This window comes from Microcaecilia unicolor, chromosome 1 (assembly GCF_901765095.1).
Source record: "Microcaecilia unicolor chromosome 1, aMicUni1.1, whole genome shotgun sequence".
Lineage (NCBI taxonomy): Eukaryota > Metazoa > Chordata > Amphibia > Gymnophiona > Siphonopidae > Microcaecilia > Microcaecilia unicolor.
This window is the reverse complement of record NC_044031.1, coordinates 567,238,372-567,264,211: the sequence shown is the minus strand read 5'-3', so window position 1 is coordinate 567,264,211 and position 25,840 is coordinate 567,238,372. Positions and strand designations below refer to the sequence as shown.

The 25,840-nt window shown below is 42.2% G+C and overlaps 1 protein-coding gene across 1 annotated transcript in view; it reads left to right on the top strand.

The window, feature by feature from the left end:
• The window catches only part of CSMD3 (CUB and Sushi multiple domains 3), a 2,043,988-nt gene that overhangs the window by 556,502 nt on the left and 1,461,646 nt on the right, over nucleotides 1–25,840 (top strand). Inside the window, exon 6 of the mRNA XM_030189879.1 lies at nucleotides 17,475–17,587. Within this exon, the coding sequence (XP_030045739.1) occupies nucleotides 17,475–17,587 (113 nt within the window). The remainder of the gene's footprint in view (nucleotides 1–17,474; nucleotides 17,588–25,840) is intronic.

Here is a 25,840-nt window from a genome sequence, read left to right as displayed (position 1 = left end):
CTGCATTGAGCCTGCCATGAGTGGGAAAGCATAGGGTACAAATGTAACAAAAAAATTTTTTACATCTTTCACATTTCCACTGGCAACGTATTCCAAACTCAGGCACCAGCAATATGCAACAACCTAAAAACCTAGTGGCCAGTTTTGGTAAGCTAATGTTAGAGCTGTGCACTAACGTTTAGCACATGAGTTCCTAATGCAAGTAAACCACAAAATGTTGCTCATCAATACTGTACTGAAATAGTATTCAAATGAGTAACTAAACAGTATGCAAATAGATTGAGTGCAAAAAAATATGTGCTAACATGGAAGGGACACAGGTATGCACCAGTGGCAGCTATATCTTGCACATAGGTCTGATTAAGAAAAATGGCATTGGAACCGAGAATTGCATGTGCTGGAATGCTATTCTGTTTCCATAATCATTAAACTTCACTTCAGACCTCAGCAGTGCCGCTTGACAAATCTTATGCCCCCCACCCCGTCATTGGTCACATAGGTATAAACTGTTTTATATTTCAATTGTACCACTCAACTATTTATATCACACCATTGCGATTTGTCTATGTCAATTGAGGTGAAGTTTAATGATTATGGAAACATTATAATAGTTGAACTTTGGTTGTGGATGCATCCAAAGGTTTTTTTGCCTATATTGTTGGGAATGCTATTCTGTGCATTAAGGGCTAGATTCAGTAAATGGTGCCCAAATATGGGCACTGAAAAAATTGGCCCCTAGAGCTATTCTATAAAGGGTGTTCCAGGATGAGCACTCTTTATAGAATAGTGTTGGGTGCGAGGACTTACGCCAGTTATAAATCCAGGCATGCAGGTTGGGCGTTCATCTCTGGTATTCTATAATACTGCATGCAGTTTTCCGGAATGCCTTGACCCGCCCATGCCCTTCATATGGGAACGCCCTTTTTCCAGTTGTTCATGGATACACTTAGGTGCAATCCTATAATTGGGCACATAAGTGTATTTCTCCACCAATCTGCCACTTCAACCCTGTTTTGGTGCCTTGCATTCATTGAAATGCGTTTCTGCACCAAAATTTGAGCACAGAATTAGCACCTAACTTTAGGTGCAATTTATAGAATTCCCCAAAAATGTTTGCAATAGCAATATGTATGTACAGAATAGCATCCAAGCACATGCACAGATATATATGCATGCAATTCCAGGTGCCAGTACAAATTTTGGACTCGAATCTGTGCGCGCATGCAATTCTCAACAGTCTAGCACTATTCTTTAGGGAGCACACATCCTCTCGGTTCTTTCTTTCTTACATATGCTCTTCATGGAATCAGGAGAAAAGTTGTAGGTCTTATATGTTCACAGTAATGAAAAGAAATGGGCCGAAATCCCAACTAAAGCTGACTGCAGAAGAATGAGCTGCCTTTTTACGCCTCCTCAGTCCTGCTGTTAAAGCCTCAACATTGTGCTCAGCCTTTTGGTCTTTTGTACATTTTCTGTATTTGTGCTGAATACCTAATAGCCTTATTTCCATGGGATTTAAATATGCTGTGCACTGTCTGAGGTTTTGCGCATGATTACCTCGTGCAAAAAAACACACATATTTTTACATATTGTGCCCACAAAATTGTACACTTAACCTGAGTTAACCAGTGTGCAAAGTCTAGCACATATTACTGCATCAGTCCCTGAATGCACATAGATGATTAAACAGCAAAGCAAACAATGCTGATCCCCAAGAAACTCCAGAAAACAACAGATAGTACGAATGAGAAGTCCCCATCTGAACTTGCTGCAATTATTTGGTGCAGACTGAAACTCTAAATAAGGATAAGATTCTTCAATTAAGCTTACAAATGTCACATACTACTATCACAAAAAGTAGATAAAAAAAGACCTCAGTGAACACACACAAGCTCCTTGCTGATGTACAGAGATAAAGGTAGATACCCATCATAGGTCAAGAAAAAACCTATGAACAATAAATCAGGCAGAGTGCCAACAAAATCAACAGAGAGCAATGCAACATAAGGCAAATGGCTAGCAGGTAAAATAAACAGTACTTAGCTTTTCAAACTTCTCAGTTTCGCCAGTGTTCCAAAGTTCAATTCAGCACAGCCGGTTGAAGAACTCCCGGAAAAGTACTCCTTTGGAGGAGAGGAGTGTGGACAGACAGGGGTGGCCGATCCACAGGAAGATGTGCTTGTTGCACAAGTGCTGCGGGCACAGCCTTAGATTGTTTCACCCAGAAGGGTTGGGTATGGACAGGAGGAGCTGTAAATATGTACATACTGTAGGATTATAAATTGCCATTAAGAAATCCAGGCCACGCGGTAGTTCCAAATTGATGCGCGTTCTGCGTGCATGGGCACCTATGCGGCTTAGTAAAAGGGTCCCTTCGTGTTTAAATCTACAGAGTGTGTCTACCACTGAACTTTTTAAGTTGGCGGGAATGTAGTTTTGACACAGTAAATTCAACTGACACTGATAATATGTCTCTTGAATTACACATTCTATAGAGAAGATATTATGTACAGAGGAGACTCAGCAGTGTACTCCTGATGAAGGCTGTAGAGCCAAAACACGGCCTGCGTTGAATTCACTCAGCTGAGACTTACTTATACTGCATGCAGAATAAATTACATTTTACATTTAGCATCATCCTGATGCGTCAATTCCTTCCACTCTTATGACTGTTTTATTTAGACATTATATTGCTGTTATACAGACTGGACTGGGGTGTAGGCTCAGTTCCTGAAATACTAACACTGTTTAGTACTCTTTGGGACAGGTTCTCATTTGGTCCTCAACTCTGTGTTTATAACCTTTCTGCATGCAATATTTGTATTTAATGGAATGTGCAATTGTACCATATAATGTTAGGGTATTTACCATCCAATCAAGAAGAAAAGGCTTTTACTGTGTCTTAAGCATTTAGGTGCAGGAATAATCTTCCTACAAGAAAAAAAAAACATTTGCAAACTACAGAGTCAGCAAAATTGAAAATAGATTAGGTGCAAGACTTTCTCTTAACCAGCTTTGGGTAAAAAGAAGGAGGCAGCAATTCTCATAGCTAAGCAGCTTTCTTACTCATTGCTATCCTATTGTGCAGTTGTGGAAGAGCACTGGATAGTACTACACCTGCAGATGGCTTCCAAAAGCTAAGCTCTCATTAATTTGTATAGCCCTAATGTAGATGATGTTAGGTTTTATCAGAAGATCCTATGACAGTTGTCTGCCATTAAACAGATCATATCATATTGGGGGAAGACATGAGTTTTCCATTTGATGAGGTGTTAGGAGATCCAACACCACATTTAGTCTCTGAAAATCCCAACAACTTAGGAAACAAGGGTTACAGGAATGGAGCTTATTGAATGCTTGGCATCTATTAGATTCTCAAGAGTTAGATTAGACTTTCCACTCCAAGCCCCATAAATCCTTTATGTGACTGCACAAATTTCTGGGAATAGCCATTCAGCCTTTTACTTTGTCTGATCATGATTGCATCATGCTTACTTTAACTTTACGTAACTCCGTGCAATAGCATAAAGGTACATTGCTGAATTATGTTAGGCAGCAGATTATAGACTACTGTGATCAGAAGGACTGTTCTGCCACAGAAATCCCCAGTGGGTAATTCCTTCATATCTACTTTCATTTTACTTTGGGTATGGTATCCTCATCATTCAGGGAGTTACATGTAAATATGTCAGCTTCATATAGTAGATAATGTCCTGCCACTTGTTACTGATTGTTTTTCAGACACTTATAATTATTGTAGAGCATTCTGTGTTTTATTTTCTAGTCTGTTTGATTTGATATGGTTACCTTTTTGGTAAAAGAAAAAAAATGGAACTTAAAAAAAAAGGGAATATGGCCTTGAAAATATTCTTTGAGCTTTTGACAATTACCTAAAACCTGACTATTTGTATGGGCCTTCAGAGAGGTAGATGACATCTCATGTTGGTATTTGGGGTATTATTTCTATTTGTACAGGTTATTGTACACCTTGTTTATATTGGAAGAATAGCCTAATGGTTAGTGCACTGGTCTGAGAACCAGGAGAACTGGGCCAATTCCTACTGCAGTTGCTTGTGATTCTGAACAAGTCACAACCCTCCATTTGTAAACTGCTTTGACTATAACCACAGAAAGGCAGTATATCAAGTGATATTCCCTTTCCGTATTTTATATCAATTCCTATCCTTTTTCCCTTTCCTATTTCATTTCATATACAGTGCACTCCATTTAAGTGCATGTCGGATAAGCGCATGCTCTGTTTAACTGCATGCCGTACTTCGGTCCCGTTTTTGGTGCCATCAATTTCTATGGGGCAAACTTCAGTTTAGCACACCACTGATAAGTGCAAGATTCGCTTATATGCATGGATTAAGACCGCTTCTCTGCAGGAAAGACTCCTCATAAGCATGCGCACAGAATATGGAAGCCAATTGGTGCATGACAACCAACAAGATTTCAAATTTACCACCCCTTTAGCTGCTACAGGCAGAATAAGCGAAAGAATGTTGTTAGAGTGAACACTGGAGTCGTCGTCGCGGCAGAACTGTAAGACTTTAACACTGGCTGAACGAATAGAAGTTCTTAAAAAATTAGAAAACAAACAAAGTCAAACATCTATTGCTAAAAAATATGGTGTCAATCCCAATCAAATTTCACGTGTCCTGAAGCAGAAAGATCAGCTTCTGGAAGACTGGCAACACAATACAAATCCACATAGGAAACGTAAAAGGGCAGGAAAAGCTGAGGAGGTAGAAGATGCTCTTCTTCGGTGGTTTTCTCGAGTCAGGAGCAGACAGTTTCCTGTCAGTGGTCCACTGCTTATGGGGAAAGCTAATCAGCTAGCTGAAAGTCTTGAATTCAAAGCCACTGTTGGATGGTTGGAAAGATGGAAGGAGAGGAACAACATAAAATTCAAGAAACAGCATGGTGAGAAGCAAGACGCTGATGACTTTGGTGCTGAAAATTGGGTTGTTTCAGTTCTTCCTACCATCTTGAACGAGTTTGCACCTTGTGGCATTTTCAATGCTGACGAAAACGGTCTCTACTGGCGAGTGATTCCTGATGGAACATTTGCATTCAAACATGCCGAAACTACTGGAGGTAAAACGTCGAAGGACTGACTGACGATCCTCCTTTGCTACAATATGGATCAGAGTGAGAAGATGGAACCCCTCGTCATTGGAAAAAGCAAACTGTTGCTTCAAGAAAGTTAAGCAACTTCCTGTGTCATACGAGGCAAATGCAAATTTATGGATGACTGGGGAAATTTGGAAGCAGTGGCTAAAGAAGTTAGACACTAGAATGCGGGCACAAAAGCGTCAGATTTTTGTTGCTTTGTGATAATTGTGCTGCACACAATGATGATGTCAGGCTGTCTAACGTCAAGGTGGTCTTTCTGCCACCAAACACTACCTCTGTTCCAACCTATGGATCAGGACATAATAGCCAATTTCAAAGAACATTACCGGGCTCTTGTGCTACATCATCTGATGAGCGTTATGGATGACCAGACTGGCAAGGATAAACATGCTATTGAACTGGCTCATAATCTATCACTGTTGGATTCCCTACATATGCAGAAAGAAGCCTGGAATCATGTTACACAGGCAACCATTGTGAACTGCTACAAGTGGGTAAGCTTTGTTAAGGATGTGGAGAGGGACGAAACAGATGCAGCTGTTGCAAACACATCAGATGAAGAGGTTATTGACATCCCAGTCAGTGTTACTGAAGAGGAATTTCATTGCTATGTAGTTGTTGATTACTATCTACAAACAGCTGATGACAGCACTGATGTCAAGATATGCGCCTACACACAGGCAACAACGGCTGATGATGAAACAGATGATGAAATGAGCAGTGAGGCACACGCTGATGAAATTCAACAACCTTCTGTCACTTTTGCAAGAGCACTGGGGAGTCTCAACACCATGCAAGTCTATCTGGAGACCACTGGAAGTCAGTGCTATGACAGTTTTTACTGTCTGGCAAAGTCTATAGAACTCACAGACCCAATAGTGTACAGAGGACTATAGCTGATTACTTCAAGTAAGCCTAACAACAGTTAACAGAGACTGTATACTGTACGTATAATAATAAACAGTACTGTACATATGTTTATCAGATGTCAAGCTTCTTTGGGTCACAACGGTTAAGTGCACACTCCGGTTAACTGCATGCATTTTTTTGGTCCCAGACCCTTGCACTTAAGTGGATTGCACTGTACATCCTCTTGGCTTTTGTAAAGAGATTCATAAATATGAAAAATGAAATGAAAAATTGAATATGAACTATTATGGACAAACTGAATCTACACACCATTTCTATGAAATTCAGATTTGTGTGAAAAGTATGTGTAAGAGAAGATATCTCTGGCACCAGATCCTGTATTCATTTTGTAAATGAGAAAAACATGTTGTCAGCCAAATTCCCATTCATATTTTGTCATTTATATGTCTCAAGAATTCTGCAGAAATGAGACCCAAGGAAGAAAATATCTCATCATCTAATCATTTATATTGCTTCACCAAATTTTGCTCCTGTTTAATTAGTGTTGATCATTGCTTAAGCAACTGAAATTCAAGCAGAACTAGTTTTTTTTCTGATCTGCTTTGAGAGAGAAAAAGAACATAAGCAATATCATTGTATAATGAGTTAAACAAAGTGAAAAACATGGTTTTGCAAATTACATTTAGAAATAGAGATCATGACTGCAGAGAAAAACCATGCAGACTAGAGTAAATACTCAAACTGATATATTCCAATCAATTAAAAAAATATATTTCTACCTTTTTTTGTCTGGTGAGTTTTTCTAATCATGTTGGTCCCAGTGTCTGGTTCTGTCACCTTCCATCTGGCTTATTAACATTAGTTTTCAGGGCTTCCTGTCCATTTGCCATTTCTCTCCTCCTCTATTATTCACTTCCTCCCTTACATCTGTCTCTGACACTGAAACTTCATGTTCAGCTTTCTTTCATTTAGAGTTTTTTTTTTTTTTTTTTACTAAGGAGCGGTAATGGATTTATCGCACGCGAATGATTAGCTTGTGCTAAATTATAAGACACCCATTATACTCCTATGGGCATCTTATTATTTAGCGCCTATTTTTCTGCCATTCTATTCCACTCAGATTTCACTTCTCCTTCTCACCATCCAGTCTTTGTGTTTCCTCTTTTTACGGTATTTATCTATAGATGTATCTTCCCCGTATCTATTAGCAGTGTGCAACCTGAACATTTTCGTTCCATGTCATTCCCATATCATTGACAGAACTGTTCATTTTGTCTGGGTTTTTACATGTGTTCTCTTTATAGAAGCAATATCATTAAGAATGTACACTTTTCCAAATACATATGCACTTGTTGCACAGTGTAAACACTATTTATAGTGAGTGCTCACTATTTGTGGAAAGTGCATGCTCTTTTTGAAAGTGTATGCACTCTTTCCCAATAGTGCACGCATGTACACACTATTTATACATTAGTAAATACTTCATGCATGTGTACACTATTGAGAAATAGTACACACTGTTTCTGAAAAAGTGCACTCTCTTGGCAAATAGTGCCACATTTTGCAAATACAGTCAGATTTTAGAAAGGATGTGCAAAGCAAAATGTAAATGTCTAGGTCAATACATGTGTGATTCTGGTTGTGTTTTAGAATAGGGTCTGTGTGCCAGTACAATCCTACTGACTACAGTAAACACCTGCTTCATCCGAGAAACGATGATTCCCTCCCCCCCCCCCCCCCCCCCCGTCAACAAGGAAGACTGAGTCAGAAACACAAGTGGATGAATCACAAGCTTAAGGTTGTTCATTTCATAATGAATTTGCCATTGATTGCGGCAACTCAGTCTTGAAAAAGAAGCAAGAGTTGCAATGTCACAAAAACAGGTTGGTCTAGTTCAAATATTTGTGTAAAGTAAAGGCAGGGGCGGACTGACCATTCGGGCAACCAGGCAGTGCCTGAGGGCCCAGAGGCTCTGCCCAGATGCCCGCCACTCTCCCCACTCCAACACAACACCCTCCTGCCACGACCACCACTGGTGCTGCTGCTGTTACAGCAGTGGCAGCAAAAACAGAAAAAAAGATCACAGAGCCACACTGTTTCAGCTCATGGCTGCCGGCCCCGCCTTCCTCTGACAATTTTCGGTTCCGGGGCAGAGCCGGTCAGCCACAAGCGGGAACATTGCGGCCCTATCTTTCTTTTCTATTTTTGCCACCACTGCTGAAACAGCAGCAGGGCAGCAGCAGTGGTGGCCATGGCAGGGGAATATTGGGTGGGAGTGGGGAGAACCTGGTGTACCAGTGGTAGTGGGGGTGTCCGGTGGAGGGGGCAGAAAGGGTTTGGGTGTTGGGGGGGGGGGGCTGAAAAAAAGACTGAAACACTGGATAGAGGGGGAGGGGGACAGACGGTAGATGGAGAATGGAGTGGGGAGGGGGAACGGATGCCGGATAGAAAGAAGAAGAGATGGGACAGATGCTGGGGGGGAGGGGGACAGACACTGGATGGAGAATGGAGTGGGGAGGGGGAACGGATACCGGATGGAAGGGAGAAGAGATGGTACAGATGCTGCGGGGAGGGGACAGACGCTGGATGGAGAATGGAGTGGGGAGGGGGAATAGATGCCAGAATGAAGGGAGGAGAGATGGGACAGATGCTGGATGAGAAGAAGAGAAGGGACAGATGTCAGCTGGAAAGAGGGACAGATACTTGATAAGAGGGAGAGAAGGGACATATGCCAGATGGAAATGGGGAAAGGAGGGACAAACACTGGATGAAGGGGAGAGAGAGGATAGAAGCTGGATAGAAGAGGGAGAGATGAAGCAGATGTTGGATGGAACTGGGGAGAGAGGGGCCTGAGAGGATGGAAGTGATGAGAGAGAGAGGGGATGGAGGACAGAAAAAAAAAGGAGAAACTGTGGATGGAAGTGAGAAGAGGGAGCAGAAGCTGGATGGAAAGGGGAGGCAAACACTAGATGGAAAGGGGGGAGAAAGGGGACAGGTGCTGGATGAAAAGGGGGAGGGAAGGGGCAGATGCTGGATGAAAAGTGTGGGGAGAGAGGGGGCAGACGCTGGACAGAAAGGGGGGAGAGAGAGAGGGGGGGCAGACTTTGGATGTAAAGGGGGGGGAGAGAGAGAGAGGGAACAGATGCTAGATGGAAAGGGGGAGAGAGAGGGGGGTAGACGCTGTCAAGACTTAATAAGAGATAGAGGAAATAAGAAACAAGAGACTGGGACCAACACAATTAGAAACAGTAAATGGCCAAACAACAAAGGTAGGAAAAATGAATTTTATTTTTAGTTTAGGATAAAGCCATGTGGTAGCTGTGTTAATACAGAAAATGGAAATAAGATGATATCTTTATTGGATTAAGTTTAATACATTTTTCACTCATGTTTGGAGACCCAACTCTTCTTTCTCATGTCAGAACAGAATACCTTAACAGCAGCACACTGTCCAGACCTGAGGAAAATGTATTTAGTCCAATAAAATGGTATCATCATGTTTTCCATTTTTTGTTTTATTTGTATTTGTTAACCTAGTGATTGAAATATGTCAGTTTTCGAAATTTGCAACTTTGGGTGGGGGAAGAGCAGCAGCGCAGTGGGCAGGAAAGAACCAGGATGGTGGGGGTGTCGGATGCGGTGGTAGGGGGGCATCAGGCAGTGGTCAAGCGGGGGGTCCAGACCACTCTCAGTCCGCCTCTGAGTAAAGGTATGAAGCAAGGACCAAGTTCTATTTTGCATATAGTAGCTAGTGAAGCAGACTACTTAAATCTATAGTTCCAAATTAATTTGCTCTTTCAAAAACCATTGAAAACATTTTTATTTGATTTAAATTAGTATTGTGATAACTATTTTTGTTATTGTAACTGTATGCTGTTGTTCCTCATTATTGTTTGGGTTTTTTCTTACTTTTAAGTTGCATCAGACCTATTATAGGAATTTTTGTGACTAATCAATTTCTGTGATAGATCAGATTAGATTTCAGGAAAACCGTAGTAGCTGCACTGGTTCTGGTTTGATGAGATTTTCCTGGTTGAGAAAAGTACCAGTCTGTTTGTAACAGAATTGGATGCAAGTTGCTAGCTAATCTTCCAAAATCTACTTGGCTACAGGAATGCAAAGTCTGTTAGGGTTGAAGGAAACCAATAATTGTATAGATATTCTGATGTATTTAGGGGCCATTCTATCAAGAATGTGCTAAAATTCACAGTTAATGTATTTTGATTTGGGATTTTACCATTCACTATCTGCAAATTGTGCATGGTACTTTTTAAAGGTTTTCTCACTATTATTTCTGTGGGTCATGCATTAATATTCTAACTAGTGTATATTACTTGCTGAAAGCAAATGTGGGAGCACTTACCACCCATACCTCAATCCTTCACAGAAAAAAAATCTCTTAGAAATCAATGACATAAAGTTTAGCATGCATAAACATGGAAAACACTATGTAACACTTTAACGTGGTTCTTTCAGAAACTGTTGTTGAATGTTTACCGTGCATTAAGGGGGAGATTCTATATATGGCGCCTAAAAAATCGACATGGAAATCAATGTGAACTAAATGTATTCCATAAGCAGCACCTGGATTTAGGCGCAATATATAGAATATGCTTAGTTGATATCTCAGTGCCTAAAGCAATGCACCTCCATATACACCAATGAAAATGTGTGTGACATAAATCCCAGCACGTAGATTTAGGCACACTGGGCCATATTCTGGGGTCCTTTTATCAAGCTGTGGGAAAAAGGGCCCTGCACTAGCAGTGGATGCCACTTTTCCCACACGCCAGGGCCCTTTTTACCGCAGCGGGTAAAAAAGCCCCAGTACACATGGCCATGTGAAAAGAGAACTCTTACCGCATGGCCATGCAGCAGGGAGCACTTACCGTCATCCATTGAGGCGGTGGTAAGGAGTCCCGTGCTAACCCGGCAATAATTGGGAAGCACGCGGCGATGCCTGATTACCACCAGGTTATCACCATGCAATCCATTTCCGGGGGTTTTCTTTTTCTTCTGGAAATGTCGCATGCTCAGGGCAGGACTACTGCTAGTGGCCGTTTTAGGCGGCGGTAGTCCCGGAAGAGCGAGTGGTAAGCCCGTATTGGGCTTACCACCATTCTGTAAAAGGGCCCTTCTATAACTTCACGTATAAATTTTGCATCGCCAATAAAGTGTCTATTTCCCTGCCCATAACCATGCCCCTTTTGGCTATGCATGTTAGAACTTAGACGCAATGCATTACAGAAAGCGCATAGTGAGCAGTGCACGTAAATTCTAATTATTACCAATTAGTGTTCGTTATTGTTTGTTAAGAGTTGTTATCAATACTGATTAACTTGTTAAGTCAATTAAGTTACGCACATTGTTATAGAATACGCTTCAATTTTGGCGCTTATCTTTAGGCGTGCTATATAGAATCCAGAGATAGATGCCTAATGCACTTCACCATTAGTTCTTAGTCCTTTTGAGGTAATTATTGAGAGTCCATTTGCAGTTCAAAGTGTCAGGGGCTTTATCACATGAATTCCTATGAGGTTTAGGGCAAAACCTAAGGAGTGCTATCTACCTATTAACATAGAGAAGTGTTACTAACTGTAGAAACAAATTGAGATAAGTTTGAAGAACTACTTTAAGAACATAAGAACCTTTCCTATAGCAGGCCCATCAATGTAGAATAAGTTGCCTAACTATCTTAAAAATGAACATCTTGTACAAATACTTAAATGTCAACTGAAAGCACACTGGCATATTATGTACCTGCTAATACTACGTTTTTGTCTACTTTGACGTTATTTCCCCTTTTATTATGAAGAATTTGATTTTAATGCTTTTTGGGTGATTTTATGTATGTGTTTCAGTAAGATGCCCTGGACAAGGGTGGGTTAAAATTAATAAATCCAATCCAATAAGAATAGCTATACTGGGTCAATGGTCCATCTAACCTAGTATCCTGCTTCCAAGAGTGGCCAATCCAGGTCACAAGTACCAGTCAATTCACTTTTATCCATTCTACTCCACTCAGGATTTTAGACCCTCGGCTGTCTCCTTTCCAGGCTGATGAGGCATAACCCCTTTAGCCTTTCCTCATATGGGAGGAGTTCCATCCCCTTTATTGTTTTGGTTGCTCTTCTTTGAACCTTTTCTAATTCCACTATGGGGCTCATTTTCGAAAGAGAAGGACATCCATCTTTCGACATAAATCGGAAGATGGACGTCCTTCTCCCAGGGACGTCCAAATCGGTATAATCGAAACCTGATTTAGGACGTCTCCAACTGCACTCCGTCGCAAGGACGGCCAAAGTTTAAGGGGGCGTATCGGAGGCGTAGCGAAGACAGGACTTGGGCATGCCTAACACTTAGACGTCCTTTACCCATAATCGAAAAAAACAAGGACATCCCTGACGAACACTTGGACGTTTTCACCCGAACCTGTTTTACTTACAACTAAGGCACAAAAGGTGCCCAAAATGACCAGATGACCACCGGAGAGAATCAGGGATGACCTCCCGTTACTCCCCCAGTAGTCACTAACCCCCTCCCGCCCTCAAAAAACATCTTTAATATATGTCGTGCTAGCCTCTATGCCAGCCTCAGATGTCATGCTCAGGTCCTTGAAAGCGCATGCAGGTCCCTGGAGCAGTTTTAGTGGGTACTGCAGTACACTTCAGACAGGCGGACACAGGCCCATAGCCCCCTACCTGTTACATTTGTGGAGGAAACAGCGAGCTCTCCCAAACCCACCACAAACCCACTGTACCCATATATAGGTGACCCCCTTCACCCGTAAGGGCTATGGTAGCGGTGTACAGTTGTGGGTAGTGGGTTGGGGGGGGGGTTGGGGGGCTAAGCACACAAGGTAAGGGAACTATATTCCTGGGAGCAATTTATGAAGTCCACTGCAGTGCCCTCTAGGGCATGTCAGGGGGACCAGTGCACTAGAAATGCTGGCTCCTCCCACAACCAAATGGCTTGCATTTGGCCGTTTTTGACATGGACGTCTTTGGTTTCGAAAATCGCCGAAAGTCAGAAACGTCCATGTCTAGAGACGACCAAATCTAGGAACGTCCAAATTTAAGTTTTTGTACATCCCTGATGGCATTTTTGAAACGAAAGATGGACATCCATCTTGTTTCAAAAATACGAGTTTCCCCACCCTTGAAATTCGACCGTTTTGCAACTTAGACGTCCCTTTCAAAAATGCCCCTCCACATCTTTTTGAAATACGGCGACCAGAACTGAATGCAATACTCAAGGTGAGGTTGCATCATGGAGCGCTACAGAGGCTTTATAATATTCTTTGTCTTATTTTGCACCCCTTTCATAATAATTCCTAATAATGCTTTTTTGGCTGTCACTGCCCACTGGCCATAAGATTTCAGTGCATTGTCTACAAAGACATCTAGATCTTTTTCTTGAGTGCTGACTCCTAAGGTGGACCCCAACATTAGATAGCTATGATTTGGATTATTCTTCCCAGCATGCATCACTTTGCATTTGTCCACATTAAATTTCATCTGCCATGTTGATGCCCAGTCTTCCAATTTCCTAAGGTCTTCATGCAATTTTCACAATCTGCATGTGTTTTGACAATGTTAGATAGTTTTGTGTCATCTGCAAATTTAATCACCCCACTCATCATTCTGATTTCCAGATCATTTGTAAATATGTTAAATAGCATTGGTCCCAGTATAGATCCCTGTGACACTCCAATATTCATTCTCCTCCATTGAGAAAAATGGCCATTTAACCGTACTCTCTGTTTTCTGTCCAATAACCAATTCCTAATCCAATGGCCTCCTATCCCATGTCTTTTAAATTTTCTCAGGAGTCTCTCATGAGGAACTTTGTCAAAAGCTTACTGAAAATCTAGATATTAAATAGCATATTCAATGGGTCATGGATTTGGTATACCACCTTTATGTGGAAACAACCAATGGGGGGCTCATTTTCAAAGCACTTAGCCTCCCAAAGTTCCATAGAAACCTATGGAACTTAGCCTCCCAAAGTGCTTTGAAAATATGCCTCCAAAGCAGTTTACCTACACTATATGCAGGTACTTTTTTCTGTGCCTAGTGGGCTCACAATCTAAGTTTTGTACCTGGGCAATGGAGGGTTATGTGATTTGCCCAGGGTCGCAAGGTTCTGTAGTGGGAATTGAACCCAATTCTCAGGTTCTAAGCCCACTGCACTAACCAACAGACTATTCCTCCACTTTGTTTTGATTAAACTGAGTATACAGTTCTCAGCTAACAAAGACTTCAAGTTCACTTATTATTCTAGCCAAAGTAACCACTACTCAAATGAATACTTTCCAGGTAACATGCTTGAGTGAAGCTGATTCGATTGGCTCAAATGTTGACTTCGTATGCAATGTAAGCATCTGGGGATGGGTATAGTTTCAGGAGGTGTGCGAGCCTGATCAGGGGGATTGATGTCATCTCGGGGAGGGGTAGCTGAAACAGGTAGCACTGCTGCAGTTAGCTGTCATGTTATGTTTTAATGCATGGCCACTGCATTACATGCCAAGGCCAACAGTACATACCAAGTCTTTTGCAGGTCATCTTATGCACTCCTGCTGGAGAGCCAAGAATTTCCATTTATCAACCTTGAATGCTCGCTTCTCACACATCCCTGCCCTAGCAGTCTGGAATTTCTCTCCTTTTTCTCCCTTTCCTCTTGCCCTTTCTGGCATCTCTCACTCTCTCTCTCTCTCTCTCTCTCTCTCTCTGCCTCCTCCTGGCCCTTCAGTTTGTCTCACGTTGCCTGCAGTAGCTCTGCACAGCTTTTCTCCAGTCATGATGGGGGAGAGAGGGCTGAGAATCCGGGGGTTAATGTGTAATCTTGCATCATGTAGTTATAGTTTAGACTCCTCTTCCCTATCTTGAACTTGCTTATATAAAATGTCAGCTGCCATTTGGAACCCCAGTCTCAATGTACGACCACCTTAACTTCCGGAAATTACTAAAGACCCACCTGTTCGGAAAGGCATACCCCACCGATCCAACTTAAGTGCCTGAACCCTGCAACACAACCTAACCAAAGCTCGTAATGAACACTACATAACTCTTCTTCTCTGTGATTCCCAATGCGATTGTAACATATGAACCTTATCCAACTATAACATCTCTTTGTATTTGTTTCTCTACCGGAGTTAGCGATCATCTTCACAGTACTATGTAAGCCACATTGAGCCTGCAAATAGGTGGGAAAATGTGGGGTACAAATGTAACAAATAAATAAAAGTAAATAAATAAGGTAAGGTCCTCTTGCAATTTTTCACAAGTCTCTTGTGATTTAATAACTTTGAATAATTTCGTATCATCAGCAAATTTTAATCATGTCACTCATTATTCCCATTTCCAGGTCATTTACAAATATGTTAAAAATCAGTAGCCCTAGCACAGACACCAGGGGAACCTCACTATTTGCCCTTTTTTTATTTGTAGGTTTGCCTCTATAGATCTAAGTAGACTATAGGGCTCATTTTCGAAAGAGAAAAACATCTAAAAAGTGGCATAATGCAGCATTTGGATGTTTTTCTCACAAAAAAAAAATATACAAATATGTGTTTTTTTTAACCTATTTCAGGTGTTTTTCTATACTGTTCGCTTTTAGTGAATCCAGATCTCAAGGGGGCATGTCAGGGGTGTGTTAATGGCAGTATTTGGGCATTCTTAAGACTTGGAACGTAAATAAGAACCCCCAAATCACCTATTTAACTATGTCTTCCCTTTGCCCCAATTTAGAAGCAATTTCCTAATAGGTAAAATACTCACCAATGGACTTTTATTCATCTGTGGAAGTCCTCTCACACAGGCCAGACCTCGTGGTGGGAGGGGGCCAGAGCCCAAGGTTGGGGGCACATTTTAGCTGCCACTCCACCGCCACACCCCCTCACCGCCTCACCACTCACCCTCACTTCCTCACCGCTTCCCCTCACCGCCTCATCGCTTCTCCGACAAAAACAAATACCTTTGCTGGCAGGGGTCCCCAACCCCCATTAGCTGAAGTCTTTTTCAGCGCCAGTCTCCGGCGTAGCCACGTTCACTGCCCTGCTCTTTCTTCTTGCTAACATCCTCCTGTGCACCCTTACTGAATAGCGCATAGTTATTTTGCTGCCAATTACATTCATAGGTGTACACTTAGGCTGGGTATGCATGTGGCAGATACATGTGGATGTCCAGTTATAGAACTGCCCTTTCATGCTGGTTTCTGTGTATTTCATTAAAAAAATGTCAACTGTAATTCCACTTTCACTCTGCCCAAACTTAGGGGTCCTTTTTCTAAGCTGCAGTAAGCAATAACACATGCTTACCACTGCTTAAAATGCCTTACCGTGGTGCACGCTCAGGCGTCCCATGGTAATTTTGGCATCTGTACATGCTTCCCATACACTGAAGCATATATTTTATTTTTTAGAGCTGGGGGCGGGTTGGGAGGTGGAGAGTAAGTGTGTACTGCGCTAATCAGATAGTGCAGCTACATCGTTGCTTGCTAACCATGTGTTTAGCGTGTGAGCCCTTACCACCTACAAAATAGGTGTCAGTCTGGGCCCAGGTGCTAATGAGAAAATTAGTGTGTGGCCATTAATACAAAAACTAGAATACTCGGCCATTTTACCCATGCAGAAAAATGGCCTTACCTTGTGGGAATGACCTGTGTAAGCGTATGCTAAGGCCACTTTTTACCACAGTTTGGTGAAAGTTCCCCTCGGGGGAGATTCTATGTATGGTGCCTAAAAAATCCACATAGAAAATATTGCCAACTAAGCATATTCTATAAATGGTGCCTAGATTTAGGCGCAGTATATAGAATACACTTAGTTGATATCCCATCACCTAAAACTACATATCTTCATTTACACCAATGAAAATGTGGCATAAATCCCGGCGTGTAGATTTACGCACATTGGGCCATATTCTATAACTACATGCCTAAATTTTGAAATGCCCATGAACTGCCCATTTCCCCTCCCATAACCACGCCCCTTTTTGCCTGCACACTTTAGAAGTTAGGCACACTGTGTTACAGAACATACTTAGCGAGATGTGTGTGTAAATTATAATTAGTGCTCATTATTGCTAAAGTGCTGTTATCAACACTAATTAGCTTGTTAAGTCAATTAAGTTATGTGTGTTGTTATAGAATATGCCTAGATTTCAGCGTTATATAGAATCCAGGGATAAATCCTCAGGAGTGATTGCATATGATTTTGTACATGTATGTGCATATACATACATAAATAGCTACCCAATTTTATAGACACATTCCATACAAATGTTAGACACTCCATTATAAAATAACCCCCTCACATGAGCTGAACAGCAAAAACTTGTGAATTTTGAATTCAAAAAAGGCACACTTTGGAAAACTCTGCTCACTGCATATTCTTATCTGTCAAACCTGAATCCCTCTTGTTAATCATTTTCTGTTTCTCTTTTTGTATATATTTTCTGATCCAGGTTGTCTGGGATGAATGTTCCTCCTCCGGTTATAAGCAACAAGAACTGGCTGAGGCTCCATTTTGTGTCAGACAGTAACCACAGATACCGTGGATTCAGTGCTCAGTACCAAGGTATATGTTATTAATTGTTTTAAAAATAATTTTGTGACTTACTGCATTTCATAATATGAGAGGAATAGCAAATCTGTTACAGATTGGTTCAGAGGAATATCCCTGTTATAAATGGGTAATTAAAATATTCATTTTGTCAATGCTCTTTTTCACCCTTTTAGTGAAAAATATATGTCTATCTGGTTTAGCAAGGTAGCTGTTTGCTAGTTGCATGCAGTACTGTTCAGTATGTAAACTATGCAAATTAATATGAGAGGTAAGAATATTTCCATCATTATGTCATTAGTGATTAAATATATGTTTGCATGTCCACAATTTAGTGCAGAAATACTGTTTCACAAAATGGAATTTTTATATTATACTTCCCCCATTTCTTTTTGTATTCTCAATAGATTTATCATTTTTATTAGACTTTTTAATTCTTATTCTCTGAAGAATAATTTTAAACAAGCAATAGGAAAACTGCCAGAAGCACTGATTTGTTGGTAATTCCATATTTTAGAAAATAACCATTACAATAATGAAGTAGTACTAAAAATGTAGTTTCTGCAATGTTTGATAATTATGTGCTGTTTTATTAACTGTTATGGTAGGCACTGTATTGCATTTCCACATCTATAGTAAATTGACCAGTCTATGGAAAACTGTAGTTTGCCTGATTGGTTGCATGCCTCTGTTAACTACCTATAGCATCGTTATAGCTGGTTTGTTATTTTATCTGTAACTTGCAGTTTCAATATGTGGTTGCTTGCATTCTACAAAATGCTAGTAGCTTTAAAAAAAAGCTTAATAGTGATTACAGTTTATTTTGTGTGCCTTTCTGAGCAAAATTAATGTCTGATTTAACATTCTATACGTTTAGTTGCATAGGAACACTACATTCATTAGTAATGACTAATATTTTGTTCAGCCTTAGTTATTATTATTTATATTATACATAGCACATAACAGAAACAAAGATTTGCCTGATGTCACTGGAGAATTTACCCAGAAGCTAAAGAATTTTCCAGATAGCGTAAAATTTAAGCTAAGCTTCTGGATGAAGATCAATTTCTCCAGTGGTACCAGACAAATCTTTGTTTGTGTTATGTATTATGCATAATTTATTATTATTATTATTATTATTATTATTATTATTATCCACAATGCACAGATAGTATATCACAATGTTGGCTAGTTCTCATCTTCATGATCTGAATTTGGGAATCATGAAGGTAGTATCTGAAAATATATGCAGAGCCCAACAGCTGCTGCAATTTGTTCCAATTGCAGACAATCCAAAGGGTCCTTTTACTAAGGTGCACTAACAGATTTAGTGCACGCTAAATGATAAAATGCCTATAGGAATGATCATCTTATCATTTAGCACACACTAATCATTAGCACATGCTAAATCCATTAGCATACATTAGAAAAAGGACCCCTTAAATTTATTCTGAATCTTTGTGGTATTGCACTTGTGCCAGTGATAATTGGTACCACTGTTGATTATCGTTTCCAAATGTTCACAATTGCTGTTTGCAAATCTTGGTACTTTGTGACCTTTTCAAATTCTTTATATTCCAAATTACTTTCTCTCTCTCACTATGGATATGTCAATAAACCAAGCATGGTTCTTTTGAATGACAGTAATGTCTGGAGTGTTAATATGAGCAAGTGCAAAGTGATGCATGTGGGAAAGAGGACCCCAAACTATAGCTACGTAATGCAAGGTTCACGTTAGGAGTCACCGACCAAGAAAGGGATCTCGGCGTCATTGTTGATGATACGTTGAAACCCTCTGCTCAGTGTGCTGCAGCGGCTAAGAAAGCAAATAGAATGTTAGGTATTATTAGGAAAGGAATAGAAAACAAAAGTGAGGACATTATAATGCCTTTGTATCAGTCCATGGTGCGACCGCACCTTGAATATTGTATTCAGTTCTGGTCGCCATATCTCAAAATAGATGTAGTGGAATTAGAAAAGGTACAAAGAAGGACGACGAAAATGATAAAGGGGATGGGACGACTTCCCTATGAGGAAAGGCTGAAGCATCTAGGACTCTTCAGCTTGGAGAAAAGACGGCTGAGGGGAGATATGATAGAGGTCTATAAAATAATGAGTGGAGTGGAATGGGTAAACATGAATCGTTTGTTACTCTTTCCAAAAATACTAGGACTACAGCGCATGCGATGAAATTACAGATTAGTAAATTTAATACGAATTGGAAAAACTTTTTCTTCACTCAACGTGTAATTAAACTCTGGGATTCATTGCCAGAGAATGTGGTAAAGATGGTTCGCTTAGCGGTGTTTTAAAAAGGTCTGGACAGTTTCCTAAAGGAAAAGTCCATAGACTATTATGAAACTGATTTGGGGAAAATCCACTGCTATTTCTGGATAAGCAGCATAAAATGTATTGAACTTTTTTGGGATCTTGCCAGGTATTTGTGACCTGGATTGGCTACTGTTGGAAACAAGATGATGGGCTTGATGGACTTTTGGTCTGTCCCAGTGTGGCAATACTTATGTACTTATGCACTTATGTTATGTTCTAGGTGTTAATCAGACCAGATTTTTAAGTCCCATAAAACTTTTGCTTGGTTATTTTCAATAACTTTATCCATACTTTCATATTTCCAGTAGTTATTGACTAGGAATCCATATATTTTCCCAGATGTTGTTGCCTGGGTATGGCATTCTAATTATGAAGTCCTCGCAAGAGCCTAGGATTTTTAGAGGTATTGTCACAGGATGTGGGCAGTTCCAAGCAGTGCAGCCTTTCATAGCTTACAGATGGTGATTTTGTCAATGCCTAATGTGTCCAGATGTTGTTCCAGGTCTCAGACTTGCTGCAAGGGTCAGTTACTACAAGGACCACAACTGTAGGTTTTCACCATGGAGCAATACAAAGGCATTATAATGTCCTCATTTTTGTTTTCCTTTCCTAATAATACCTAACATTCTATTTGCTTTCTTAACCACCGCAGCACACTGAGCAGAAGGTTTCAACATATCATCAACGACGACACCTAGATCCCTTTTTTTGTTGGTGACTCCTAATGTGGAACCTTGCATTATGTACCTATAATTCGGGCTCCTCTTTCCCACATGCATCACTTTGCACTTGATCACATTAAATGTCATCTGCCATTTAGCCGCCTAGGGGGCGCCCATCTCTAAGGGAGCCCTGTAAAAGGACGGGGAAACCCGTATTATCTAAACAAGATGGACGCCCATCTTTCATTTTGATAATACGGTCGGGGACGCCCAAATAATGAAATTTAAGTCAACCTTAGAGATAGTCGTCCCCGGTTTTTGGCGATAATGGAAACCGAGGATGCCCATCTCAGAAATGATCAAATTCAAGCCATTTGGTCGTGGATGGAGCCAGCATTCATAGTGCACTGGTCCCCCTGATATGCCAGGACACCAACCAGGCACCCTAGGGGGCACTGCAGTGGACTTCACAAATTGCTCCCAGGTGCATAGCTCCCTTACCTTAGGTGCTGAGCCCCCAACCCCCCCCCCCCAGGTCCGCCTGCCTGAAGTACACTGCACCAGTGGCGTAGCCGGGTGGGCACTAGACAGTGGTGTGCTGGTAAATGTTTAACAACAGGCTCTCTCCCTGGTTCACCTCTGCGCCCCCCCCCCCCCCCGTCCACCTGTGCACCTCCCCTCAAAATTACAGAGCTGGCTATAGCCGGGGAGAGAGCCTGGGGGGTGGGAGAGGCAATGCATTACTCTCTCCAGGAAAAAAAAACATTAAATGATCCCAGGTTCCAATCTAATTCATGTTTAATGTGGGATAAAATGCCATAAATAAGTAAATAAATATAAACTTTTAATGTTGAGCACCTGATTCTCAAAGTGGACATGTTCCAATCATTATAATGAAAATAAAATGATTTTTTTCTACCTTTGCTGTTTGGTGACTTTGTTTTTCTGATCATACTGGCCCAGTATCTGATTCTGCTGCTATCTGTCCTCTTTACTCCGTTTCCAGGGCTTCCTTTCCATTTATTTCTTTACTTTCTGCCTTTCTTCTTCATTTCTTGCTCTGGGTCCTCCGTAGACTTGACTGTCCAGTGGATCCAGCTTCTGCCTATTTTCTTCATCCATGTGCAATTTTCTCCTCTCTTCCTTTTCCCTCATCTCATCTCCTTCCTCACTCTTCCCTTCCCTCCATCCATGTCCAGCATTTCTTCTCTCTCCCTTCCCTCTCCTCCATCCATATCCAGCAGCCTCCTCTCTCCTGCCTTTCCCTCCATCCACCCATGTCTAGCAACCTTCCTCTTCCCTCTTCCCTCCCCTCCATCCATCCATACCCAGCAATTCTCTTCTCTCCCCTGCCCCTATCCATCCATCCCCAGCAATTCTGTTCTTGCCCCTGCCCCTCCATCCATCCATTCCCAGCAATTCGCCTCTCTCCCCTGCCCCCCACCTCCATCCATCCATCCATCCCCAGCAATTCACCTCTCTCCCCTACCCCCCACCTCCATCCATCTATCCATCATCCCCAGCAATTCTCCTCTCTCCCCTGCCCCCCACCTCCATCCATCCATCCCCAGCAATTCTCCTCTCTCCCCTGCCCCCCACCTCCATCCATCCATCCATCATCCCCAGCAATTCTCCTCTCTCCCCTGCCCCCCAACTCCATCCATCCATCCATCATCCCCAGCAACTCTCCTCTCTCCCCTGACCCCCACCTCAATCCATCATCCCCAGCAATTCTCCTCTCTCCCCTGCCCCCCACCTCCATCCATCCATCATCCCCAGCAATTCTCCTCTCTCCCCTGCCCCCCACCTCCATCCATCCATCCCATGACTCTCCTCTCTCCCCTCCCGCTCCCATCCATGTGTCCAGCGATTCTCCTTCACCCCCCCATGCATCCTTCCCTCCCATTCCACCTGCCCACCCTCTCTCTTACAGCAGCGCTTCCCAGACGCTGCCTACCGCCGCCACAATCTACCTCCTCCCTCTGTCTCAATCTCAACAGCAGCGGTAGCGTCGCGATTCAAACACGCTGCCTCCTGCTTCTAACCCGGAAGCGTCTCCTCTGCAGAGGAGACGCTTCCGGGTTAGAAGCAGGAGGTAGCGTGTTTGAAGCACTACTGCTGCTGTTGAGAGTGAGACAGAGGGAGGAGGTAGATCGTGGCGGCGGTAGGCAGCGTCTGGGAAGCGCTGCCGTGAGAGGGAAGGAGGCAGATGCAGGATCAGCGCTGCCTGCTCCCTCCGCTCCGCTGCTGGGTGGGCCTGAACCCAAACTGGGTGGGCCTAGGCCCATCCAGGCCCACCCGTGGCTACGCCCCTGCACTGCACCCACCACAACTGCTCCAGGGACCTGTATACTGCTGTGATGGACCTGAATATGGCGTTTGAGGCTGGCATAGAGGCTGGCAAAAAGTATTTTTAAACTTGTTTTTTATGGTAGGAGGGGGTTAGTGACCACTGGGGGAGTAAGGGGAGGTCAGCCCCGATTCCCTCCAGTGGTCATCTGGTCAGTCCGTGCAACTTTTTGAGGCTTGGTTGCAAGAAAAAATGGACCACTGTCTTGATCTTATCTTCTTCTCCAACTGCTCACTCTCCAGTTTCTGCTGCTGGGTGGGCCTGAACCCAAACTGGGTGGGCCTAGGCCCATCCAGGCCCACCCGTGGCTACGCCCCTGCACTGCACCCACTACAACTGCTCCAGGGACCTGTATACTGCTGTGATGGACCTGAATATGGCGTTTGAGGCTGGCATAGAGGCTGGCAAAAAGTATTTTTAAACTTGTTTTTTATGGTAGGAGGGGGTTAGTGACCACTGGGGGAGTAAGGGGAGGTCAGCCCCGATTCCCTCCAGTGGTCATCTGGTCAGTCCGTGCAACCTTTTGAGGCTTGGTTGCAAGAAAAAATGGACCACTGTCTTGATCTTATCTTCTTCTCCAACTGCTCACTCTCCAGTTTCTGTGCCTCAGCTCTTTCCCTCTCTGACCATCATCTGATAACTTTTACACTTAAACACCCTCCTCCCCATTACCGTCCAATCTTCACCAATACATTGAGGAATCTTCAGGCTATTGACTCTTTTACTCCCTTCTCCAGTGTTCCAAACCTTTTGATAACCACTTTTATCGAACTCTGTCAATGAGACTGTCTCTTCCTATAATACTATTCTCTCCTCTTCTCTGGGGTACTCTTGCTCCTCCCATTCCCCATTCTGTAAGGCATACCAAACTCCTAGATTCTGCTAGCTACATTCCTGTACCCAATCTACCAAACACCTTTGGCTGAAATCCTGTGTCCATGCTGACTTAATACATTTCAAATTCTTGCTGACCTCCTTCCAGTCTACTCTTTCACTTGCCAAACAGAACTACTACATCCAGCTGACATACTCTCTTCGCTCAAACCCTTGACATCTCTTTACCACACTGAACTCTCTCCTCAAAGTACCTTCACCTCCAACTCCCACTTCATTTTCTCCCCAGACTCTGGCTGACTACTTTCATGATAAGGTTCACAAGACTAACCTTGAATTCTCAACCAAGTCACCCCCACCTCTCCTTCCCTTAGTCCATTCACTCAATCCTCTTTCAACCCCTGCCTTCTTTCCTTCATTTTCTGAAATCACTGAATAGGAAACTGCACATTTTCTTTCCTCCTCCAAACTGACTACCTGTTCATCTGATCCTATTTCCACCCATCTACTTTGCACTATCTCTCCTACTGTCACCCCTTCTATCTGTCATATCCTCAATCTTTCACTTTCCACTGACACTATTCCTGATGCCTTCAAATATGCCATAGTTACACGACTCCTCAAAAAACCTTAATCAGACCCAACCTGTCCTTCTAAGTATTGCCCTGTTTCCCTCCTCCCTTTCCTATCCAAAATACTGGAATGATCTGTTCACTGCCGTTGACTTGACTTTCTTTCATCTCAAGCTATTCTTGATCCACTTCAATCTGGCTTTTCCCTCTTCATTCAACTGAAACAGCTCCTGCTAAAGTCTCCAATGACCTGTCCCTGGCCAGATCCAAAGGTCTCTATTCTATTCTCATCCTTCTCGATCTATCTGCTGCTTTTGACATTATTGATCACCACCTAATCCTTGATATGCTGTCCTAACTTGGATTTCAGGGCTCTGTTCTTTCCTGGTTTTCTTCTTATCTCTCCCATTGCACTTTTAATGTACATTTTGGCGGATCCTCCTCCACTTCTATCCCACTATCAGTTGGTATACCTCAGGACTCTGTCTTGGGAACTTTTCTTTTTTCCATCTATATTTCTTCCCTTGGTGCTCTGATCTCATTTCATTATTTTCAGTATCACCTTTATGCTGATGATTCCCAGATCTTCCTCTCCACACCAGAAATTTTAGCAGGAATCCAGGCCCAAGTATCAGTATGCCTGTCTGACATTGCTTCCTGGATGTCTCACCGCCATCTGAAACTAAACCTGACTAAGAGTGAGCTTCTTATCTTTCCTCCTATACCCACCTCTCCTCTTCCCCCATTCTCTATTTCTGTGTATAACACTCTCATCCTCCCTGTCTCATCAAATCATAACCTTGGGTTTATCTTTGACTCATCTCTCTCTTTCTCTGCACATATCCAACAGACTGCTAATACCTGTTGTTTCTTTCTCTATAATATCACCAAAATTTGTCCTTTCCTTTCTGAGCACACAACCAAAACCCTTATCCACACTCTTATCACCTCTCACTTATACTATTGCAAATTGCTTCTTACAGGTCTCCCACTAAGACGTCTTTCTCTCCTTCAATCTGTTCAAAATTTTGCTGCATGACTTATATTCCGCCAGTGTCTCTATGCTCACATTAGCCCTCTCATCAAGTCACTTCATTGGTCCCTATCCATTTCCACATACAGTTCAAACTCCTCTTATTGACTTACAAGTGCATTCACTCTGCAGCTCCTCAGTACCTCTCCACTCTTATCTATCTCTACACTCCTCCCTGGGAACTCTGTTCATTGGGTAAATCTCTCTTATCTGCACTGCTTTTTTTGTAGGAAAAAAGGTACCGGTACGCCATACTGGTGCGTACTGCCACAAAAAAAGCCCTGCTTATCTGTACCCTTCTCCTCCACTGCTGCACCATATGTCTGGAATAGACTTCCTGAGCCAGTACGTCAAGCTCCTTCTCTGGTCGTCTTCAAATCTATGCTAAAAGCCCACCTTTTTGGTGCTGCTTTTAACTCCTAACCCCTATTCACTAGTACAGTAACCATGTATGTTTTATCATTCCCACCTTACTAATTCCCTTAT